At 48.4% G+C, this 9204-nt stretch overlaps 1 protein-coding gene across 1 annotated transcript in view; it reads right to left on the bottom strand.

Moving 5' to 3' along the window:
* Positions 1 to 234: 234 nt before the first annotated feature.
* LOC147094629 (CD276 antigen homolog) overlaps positions 235 to 9204 on the bottom strand; it is a 36708-nt gene continuing 27738 nt past the window's right edge. The window contains exons 6-8 of the mRNA XM_085974460.1: positions 8955 to 9102; positions 7768 to 8017; positions 235 to 1622 (exon numbers count right to left, since the gene is read on the bottom strand). Of these exons, the coding sequence (XP_085830586.1) occupies positions 7812 to 8017; positions 8955 to 9102 (354 nt within the window). The 3' untranslated portion in view covers positions 235 to 1622; positions 7768 to 7811. The remainder of the gene's footprint in view (positions 1623 to 7767; positions 8018 to 8954; positions 9103 to 9204) is intronic.

The following is a 9204-nucleotide window of genomic DNA, read 5'->3' as shown; positions in this document are numbered from 1 at the left end:
GGAGGTAGAGGAGGAGAAGGAGGAGGAGAGGGAGGAGGACGAGGAGGAGGAGGAGGTGGAGGATGAGGGGAAGGAGGAGGAGGAGGTGGAGGACGAGGGGAAGGAGGAGGAGGAGGTAGAGGAGGAGGAGGCGGAGGACGAGGGGAAGGAGGAGGAGGAGGTGGAGGACGAGGGGAAGGAGGAGGAGGAGGTAGAGGAGGAGGAGGTGGAGGATGAGGAGAAGGAGGAGGAGGAGGAGGATGAGGAGAAGGAGGAGGAGAGGGAGGAGGACGAGGAGGTAGAGGATGAGGAGGTAGAGGATGAGGAGCAGCACCGATGTGGGAGCGAGGCGCTCAATGTTGCCTCTGCAAGGGCTGCCTGTGAACACCTGATAAGTCACCGCTTCTAATGAATGACAGAGAAGATGGCTTCTGGTTAACAAGCGCATCATCGCAAGCCTCCCGCAGCCCCTATTGCCGGGCAAAGCTCCAATGAGCAAAGTTGTAAAGTTCCAATAAAATGTTTTATTTATCTCACAAACTGTGTCTTATTTATTCAGCGTAACCAATAACAAACACAACAATTCATTAACTGACAAAACTGGTTCTTACCACATGGAGATAGACGTAAACAGAGTGAACAATATATTAACGTGAGCATCAAACTTTGGCACAAACACTGCCCCTATTTATTGGAGAATTTTTACTTATTCACCCTTCGAGGATGATCTCCATCCCTCCCCTCCGCACTTCCCACCCTCCTGCTCCTCTGTAATCTTCTTCTTCTTAGGCAGTCCCTCGGAACCGAGGATGACTTGCTTCCACATTAAAAATGAGTTCTCAGGAGACTGATGAGTCCAATGCAGGACCTACAGTCTCTGTCACAGGTGGGGCAGACGGTGGTTGAAGGGGCGGGTGGGTGGGGTGCTTGGGATGACGTGCGCTCCTTCCACTGTTTGCGCTTGGCTTCCGCTTGCTCCCAGCGAAGAGACTCGAGGTGTTTGGCGCCTTCCCGGATGCTTCTCCTCCACTTTGTGCGGTCTTGGGCCAGGGATTCCTAGGTGTCGATGGGGATGTTACACTTTTTCAAGGAGGCTTTGAGGGTGTCCTTGAAGCGTTTCCTCTGCCCACCTGAGGCTCTCTTGCCGTGCTGGAGCTCCGAGTAGAGCGCTTGTTTTGGGAGTCTCGTATCGGGCATGCGGACGATGTGGCCCGTCCATCGGAGCTGATCGAACGTGGTCAAAGCTTCGATGCTGGGGATGTTGGCCTGAACAAGAACACTGACGTTGGTGCGCCTATCCTGCCAATGGATTTGCAGGATCTTGCGGAGGCAGCGTTGGTGGTACCTCTCCAGTGCTTTGAGGTGCCTGCTGTACATGGTCCATGTCTCTGAGGCATACAGCAGGGCAGGTATCTTCCTCCGTAATGTGGCCCCAGTGGCTGCAGCAAGGCTGGTGGAAGGCTGCTGAATCTCGGATCCAGAGACTGGAGATGGCCTTGAAGGACGGCCCTCGACCAGCTCTGGGCCTGGAGGGCCCCGGCTGCAGACTGCACCGACTCTGCCTGGGCGCCAGCAGTCTGGGCTACAGGCCGTGGCAAGTGCCATGGCGGGGCGGCAGTGGCGGGAACAGGAACGCTGTCATCCTGAGAGAGGGCGGCAATAATTGTTATTTCTCTTTAAATCATTCTTGATAAGATTACTTAAGCAGTTTAAGTAAAGGGGAAAAGTTAAATATTTGGGATTCTGTTGGTTTAAGAAGAGTAAAACAAGGTTACACTGCAGTAGGAGTAAATTGGCACAGCAGGCAGTGGAAACCAGTTTTCTAACCAATCAGCAGGGGTGACTCATTTGGCTGTAAACAAACAAACAGTATAAAAAGACCAGTCCTAGTGTGAGCAAGCACTGAGTGCGAGTCAGCAGAGAGTGCTGTGAGTTTGGGTAAGTGTGAGAGTTCTTTAATTGTTATTTCTCTTTAAATCATTCTTGATAAGATTACTTAAGCAGTTTAAGTAAAGGGGAAAAGTTAAATATTTGGGATTCTGTTGGTTTAAGAAGAGTAAAACAAGGTTACACTGCAGTAGGAGTAAATTGGCACAGCAGGCAGTGGAAACCAGTTTTCTAACCAATCAGCAGAGGTGGCTCATTTGGCTGTAAACAAACAAACAGTATAAAAAGACCAGTCCTAGTGTGAGCAAGCACTGAGTGCGAGTCAGCAGAGAGTGCTGTGAGTTTGGGTAAGTGTGAGTTTGGGTAAGTGGGGTGTTAGGTGCTCTTTTCAAACTTTAACTCTGTGGGTTGTAGTTAATAAGACCTTTCTGGTGCAGAGTGACTGTTGGTAAACCATTTAACTGGTGTAATTAGAGGGATTGATTTAATTTAAATCCAATTAATTAAAGGGGATACTAGCATCTAAAATCGGGCAGAGGGTGTCCATAACTAACAATAAAAAATTTAATTAATTACATAGAATGGAGCAGGTGATGTGTTACTGTTGCGAGATGTAGGAGCCGGTGGACCCCATTGAGGCTGACGGTGATTACGTCTGTGACAAGTGTCTGCTGCTACAGGAACTCCAGCTCCGTGTTGATGAGCTGGAGTCTGAGCTTCAGACACTGCGACACATCAGGGAGGGGGAGAAGTACCTGGACTCTGTGTGTCAGGAGGTGGTCACACCTATGAAGTTAATTAATTCAGATGTAGCCCATGGTCAGGGACAGGACGGTGTGACTACGAGTGAGGCAGGTACGGGGATCCAGGAGGTAGAGCTGGAGGAGCCGCAGCCCTTGCTCTTGTCCAACAGGTTCAAGGTTCTTACTCCCTGTGGGGACAGGAGCAGGGACTGCAGGGAGGATGAGCAACCTGGCCACAGCACTGTGGAATGGGGGGCCATTCAAGAGGGGGGAGTAAATAGAAATGTTGTAGTGGTAGGGGATAGTATTATTAGGGGGATAGATAGAGTTCTCTGCAGCCGAGAGCGAGAGTCCCGAAGGCTGTGTTGCCTACCCGGTGCCAGAGTTAAGGACATCTCCTCTGGGCTGGAAAGAAACTTGCAGTGGGCGGGGGTGGATCCAGTTGTCGTGGTCCATGTTGGTACAAATGACGTAGATAGGACTAGGAATCCGGTTCTGTTGAAGGAGTATGAGCAGCTAGGGGTCAAATTAAAAAACAGAACCTCAAGGGTAATAATCTCTGGATTATTACCTGAGCCACGAGCGAATTTGGCTAGGACAAATAAAATTAGAGAGTTAAATGCGTGGCTCAAAGACTGGTGTGGGAGAAATGGGTTTTGCTTCCTGGGACACTGGCACCAGTACTGGGGCAGGAGGGAGCTGTTCCGTTGGGACGGGCTTCACTTGGCCAGTGCTGGGACTAGAGTCCTGGCGGATCATATAACTAGGGCTGTAGAGAGGGCTTTAAACTAACTAGTGGGGGGGAGGTTCCTAGAGAGCAAATAATAAAAATGACAACAGAGAAGGTCATAGACTTAGGTAGCAGTGGGGAAATTAAAAACCAGAGCATGTCAGGAAGGGGCAGAAGGTATGGAGTAAAAGGTAAAGTAATAAAAAGGGCAAAAGCAGGAACTAAGTGTCACAAAACATCTTTGAAAGTTCTCTATCTGAATGCACGTAGCATTCGTAACAAAATAGACGAGTTAATGGCACAAATAACTACATGTGGGTATGATCTTGTGGCCATTACAGAAACATGGCTGCAGGGTGACAATGCCTGGGAATTAAACATACCAGGTTATTTAACGATCAGGAAGGACAGGCAGGAAGGAAGGGGAGGTGGGGTGGCTATGTTAATAAAGGAAGGAATCACTGTAATACAGAGAAATGATATTGGGTCAAAAGATCAGGATAATGAAACAGTTTGGGAGGAGATAAGGAATAATAAGGGGAAAAAAACACTAGTGGGTGTAGTCTATAGGCCTCCGAACAGTTGCAACTCTATTGGACGGAGTATCAATCAGGAAATAGTTGAGGCTTGTAATAAGGGAACATCTATAATTATGGGGGATTTTAACTATCATATTAATTGGACAAATCAAATTGGACAGGGCTGCCTTGAGGATGAGTTCATTGAGTGTATTAGGGATGGGTTTCTTGAGCAGTATGTAACTGAACCGACCAGGGGGCAAGCAACCTTAGATCTGGTCCTGTGTAACGAGACAGGATTAATTAAAAATGTCCTAGTAAAGGATCCCCTTGGAATGAGTGACCATAACATGGTTGAATTCCATATTCAATTAGAGGATGAAAAGGTTGGATCTCAAACAAGCGTGCTAAGCTTGAATAAAGGAGACTATGAAGGTATGAGAGCGGAATTGAGTAGAGTGGATTGGGAAAATAGATTAAAGGGTAAGACGATACATGATCAGTGGTGTACATTTAAGGAGTTATTTTACAACTTCCAAAAAAAATATATTCCACTGAGAAGAAAAGGGTGTAAAAGAAAAGACAGCCATCCGTGGCTAAGTAAAGAAATTAAGGATAGTATTCGACTAAAAACAAGGGCATATAAGGTAGCCAAATCTAGTGGGAGGATAGAGGATTGGGAAAACTTTAAAAGACAGCAAAAAATAACAAAAAGATTGATTAAGAAAGGGAAGATAGATTATGAAAGTAAATTAGCAAAAAATATAAAAACAGATAGTAAGAGTTTTTATAGTTATATAAAAAGAAAAAGGGTGGCTAAAGTAAATGTTGGTCCCTTAGAGGATGAGACCGGGAAATTAATGGTGGGAAATATGGAGATGGCAAAAACACTGAATGAATATTTTGTATCAGTCTTTACAGTAGAAGACACTAAGAATATCCCAACACTGGACAAACAGGGGGCTATAGGGGGGGAGGAGCTAAACACGATCAAAATCACTAAGGAAGTGGTACTCGGTAAAATAATGGGACTCAAGGCGGATAAATCACCTGGACCTGATGGCTTACATCCGAGGGTCTTGAGGGAAGTGGCGGTAGGGATTGTGGATGCATTCGTAATAATTTTCCAAAACTCCCTGGACTCAGATTAGGTCCCGGCAGACTGGAAAACTGCTAATGTAACACCCTTATTTAAAAAGGGCAGTAGACAGAAGGCTGGAAACTATAGACCGGTTAGCCTAACATCTGTGGTAGGTAAAATTTTGGAGTCCATTATTAAGGAGACAGTAACAGGACATTTGGATAATCATAATTTAATAGGACAAAGTCAGCATGGTTTTATGAAGGGGAAGTCATGTTTGACAAATTTGCTGGAGTTCTTTGAGGAAGTAACATATAGGGTGGATAAAGGGGAACCAGTGGACGTAGTGTATTTAGACTTCCAAAAGGCATTTGACAAGGTGCCACACAAGATTATTGCTTAAGATAAAAAATCACGGGATTGGGGGTAATATTCTGGCATGGATAGAGGATTGGCTATCTAACAGAAGGCAGAGAGTTGGGATAAATGGTTCATTCTCAGACTGGCAATCAGTAACTAGTGGTGTTCCGCAGGGGTCAGTGCTGGGTCCCCAACTCTTTACCATCTATATTAACGATTTGGAGGAGGGGACCGAGTGTAACATATCAAAGTTTGCAGATGATACTAAGATGGGAGGGAAAGTAGTGAGTGAGGAGGACATAAAAAACCTGCAAGGGGACATAGACAGGCTAAGTAAGTGGGCAGAGATTTGGCAGATGGAATACAATACTGGAAAGTGTGAGGTTATGCACTTTGGCAGGAAAAATCGTAGAGCAAGTTATTATCTTAATGGCAAGAAACTGGAAAGTACTGAAGTACAAAGGGATCTGGGGGTCCTGGTGCACGAAACTCAAAAGGTTAGTATGCAGGTGCAGAAAGTGATTAAGAAGGCCAATGGAATGTTGGCTTTCATTGCTAGGGGGATAGAATATAAAAATAGGGAGGTATTGCTTCAGTTGTACAAGGTATTGGTGAGACCGCACCTGGAATACTGCATACAGTTTTGGTGTCCATACTTAAGAAAAGACATACTTGCTCTCGAGTCAGTACAAAGAAGGTTCACTTGGTTAATCCCGGGGATGAGGGGATGGACATATGAGGAGAGGTTGAGTAGATTGGGACTCTACTCATTGGAGTTCAGAAGAATGAGAGGCGATCTTATTGAAACATATAAGATTGTGAAGGGGTTGGATCGGGTGGATGCGGGGAGGATGTTCCCGATGATGGGTGAAACTAGAACTAGGGGGCATAGTCTAAGAATAAGGGGCTGCTCTTTCAAAACTGAGATGAGGAGGAACTACTTCACTCAGAGGGTGGTAGGTCCATGGAATATGCTGCCCCAAAAAGCTGTAGAAGCTACATCATTACATAAATTTAAAACAGAAACAGACAGTTTCCTAGAAGTAAAGGGAATTAAGGGTTACGGGGAGCAGGCAGGAATTTGGACATGAGTCTAGGTTCGGATCGGTCATGGCCCTGTGGGTAGCGGAGCATGCACAGGGGCCGTGTAGCCTGATCCTGCTCCTATTTCGTGTGTCTAATTCTGTTAGATTCAGGAGATGGTTCTGTGATAGTGGATTGGCGGTTAGGATCAGATCAGCCATGATCTTATTAAATGGCGGAGCAGGCTCGAGGGGCCGATTGGCCTACTCCTGCTCCTATTTCTTATGTTTTTATGTTCTTCCTGCTCGACCGACACACTTGCCACTCCACCCCCCCCCCCCCCCCCCCACCAGGGCAGCACTTCAGCATCCGGAGCAGTCTGCTGGAGCGCAGATCGCTGGCCTGCTGCGGCACCGTCAGGTCCCCGGTGGGGTGTGGGCGACCGAGCGAGGATGGCAGCAGTCAGCGCTTGCGTGGCATCGATCCGAGACGGCATGAGAGCACTCCAAGACTGGATGGCACCAGCCAATGACTTGCTGCAGTTGTACAGGGCCTTGGTGAGACCACATCTTGAGTATTGTGTGCAGTTTTGGTCACCTTATTAGAGGAAGGATGTTCTTGCCATGGAAGGAGTTCAGCGAAGATTCACCAGGCTGATACCTGGGATGGCAGGAATGGCGTATGAGGAGCGATTGGGTCGATTGGGCTTATACTCGCTGGAGTTTAGAAGAATGAGAGGGGATCTCATTGAAACTTATAAAATTCTGACAGGACTGGACAGACTAGATGCAGGAAGGATGTTCCTGATGGCGGGGGAGTCCAGAACCAGGGGTCACAGTCTAAGGATAAGGGGTAAGCCATTTAGGACTGAGATGAGGAGGAATTTCTTCACCCAGAGAGTGGTGAACCTGTGGAATTCTCTACCACAGAAGGCAGTAGAGGCCAATTCATTAAATATATTCAAGAAGGAGTTGGATATATTTCTTAAGGCTAAAGGGATCAAGGGATATGGGGAGAAAGCAGGGACAGGGTACTGAGTTTGGATGATCAGCCATGATCGCATTGAATGGCGGAACAGGCTCGAGGGGCTGAATGGCCTACTCCTGCTCCTATCTTCGATGTTTCTATGTTTCTATGATTGCAGCCCTAAACCGTTGCGTTGCCTCGGCCTGTGCTGCAATGGATGCTGCCGCCTCACCCATTACACGCGGCATGGGCTCTGGGGTCCCCACGGTCTCCCTGCAATTCCACCATCCTCTGCAGCGAGGCAAGGATGGGCTCGAGGGTTTGCGAAGAGTTGACAGCGGACTCCTCCATGCTCCGAGCCAGTGCACCCATGCTGACAGGCACCCTTGCCATTGCACCCCCGAGCTCAGTCTGCTTGCTCACAGTCCGAGTATTCATGGCCGCTCCATCGAGGCCCTCATCCGCGTCCTGTGCACTCACCCTCCGGGGAGATGGCCCCCTTAGCTTCCCTTCCACCATGGCGGTTACTGCAGCCCGCTGGGTCCCGGAGCTTCACCCAGATCAGATCCAGAGCCCCTGCTCCCCTCCAGTGAACACGCGGCCCCGGTGTCGGATGTCTCGCCCTCGGGAGATGCAGGCGGTGAGGCGCCAGCTTCGTGTTCCTCCTCCTCTCCCGCGTCGCTGCCACTGGGAGGCTGAGGGACAGGCTGGTCAGCTGGTGGTTCACTATCTGAAAGCAGGAAGGCACAAGAGTGGCTTTAGCGGGAGGGCAGGGGGGGCAGGAAACATAGAAACATAGAAGATATGAGCAGGAGTAGGCCATTCGGCCCCTCGAGCCTGCTCCGCCATTCAATGAGATCATGGCTGATCATCCAAATTCAGTACCCTGTCCCTGCCTTCTCCCCATATCCCTTGATCCCTTTAGCCTTAAGAAATATATCCAACTCCTTCTTGAATATATTTAATGAATTGGCCTCTACTGCCTTCTGTGGTAGAGAATTCCACAGGTTCACCACTCTCTGGGTGAAGAAATTCCTCATCTCTGTCCTAAATGGCTTACCCCTTTTATCCTTAGACTGTGACCCCTGGCTCTGGACTCCCCCGCCATCGGGAACATCCTTCCTGCATCTAGTCTGTCTAGTCCTGTTAGAATTTTATAAGTTTCAATGAGATCCCCTCTCATTCTTCTAAACTCCAGCGAGTACAAGCCCAATCAACCCAATCTCTCCTCATATGTCATTCCTGCCATCCCAGGTATCAGCCTGGTGAATCTTCGCTGCACTCCCTCCATGGCAAGAACATCCTTCCTCAGATAAGGCGACCAAAACTGCACACAATACTCAAGGTGTGGTCTCACCAAGGCCCTGTACAACTGCAGCAAGACATCCTTGTTCCTGTACTCAAACCCTCTCGCTACGAAGGCCAACATACCATTTGCCTTCTTAACCGCCTGCTGCACCTGCATGCTTACCTTCAGCGACTGGTGCACAAGGACACCCAGGTCTCGTTGCACTTACCCTTTTCCCAATCTATTGCCGTTCAGATAATAATCTGATTCAGATAATAAGCAAGGACTGGAGACTGTATAGTTAGATGGAAAGTGGGAAAGGCTGGTGTTGTGAGGGGGAAGTGGGAGAGGAGAGAGGAGAGAAAGCTGATGAACATACCATTGCTGTCCCCAAGGGGGTCGACCTCTCCAACGGCCACAGCACCGACTACCTGGCTCTCGACTCCCTCCAATTGCGTGAGGGGGTTCAGCTCCGCCTGTCCTCCGCCCGTCTGTTGTTGCTCCCTGCGATTATGTGAAAGCTTGGCCTGCAAGAAAAAGGACAGCGTGTGAGCGAGTGCGCAGCCACAAGAACATAAGAAACAGGAGCAGGAGTCGGCCATTCGGCCCCTCGAGCCTGCTCCGCCATT

The sequence above is a fragment of the Somniosus microcephalus genome, unplaced genomic scaffold, assembly GCF_052327205.1.
Source record: "Somniosus microcephalus isolate GS21.2 unplaced genomic scaffold, FLI_Smic_1.0 unresolved_chr1, whole genome shotgun sequence".
NCBI classification, from domain to species: domain Eukaryota; kingdom Metazoa; phylum Chordata; class Chondrichthyes; order Squaliformes; family Somniosidae; genus Somniosus; species Somniosus microcephalus.
This window is presented reverse-complemented; position numbering and strand designations above follow the sequence as displayed.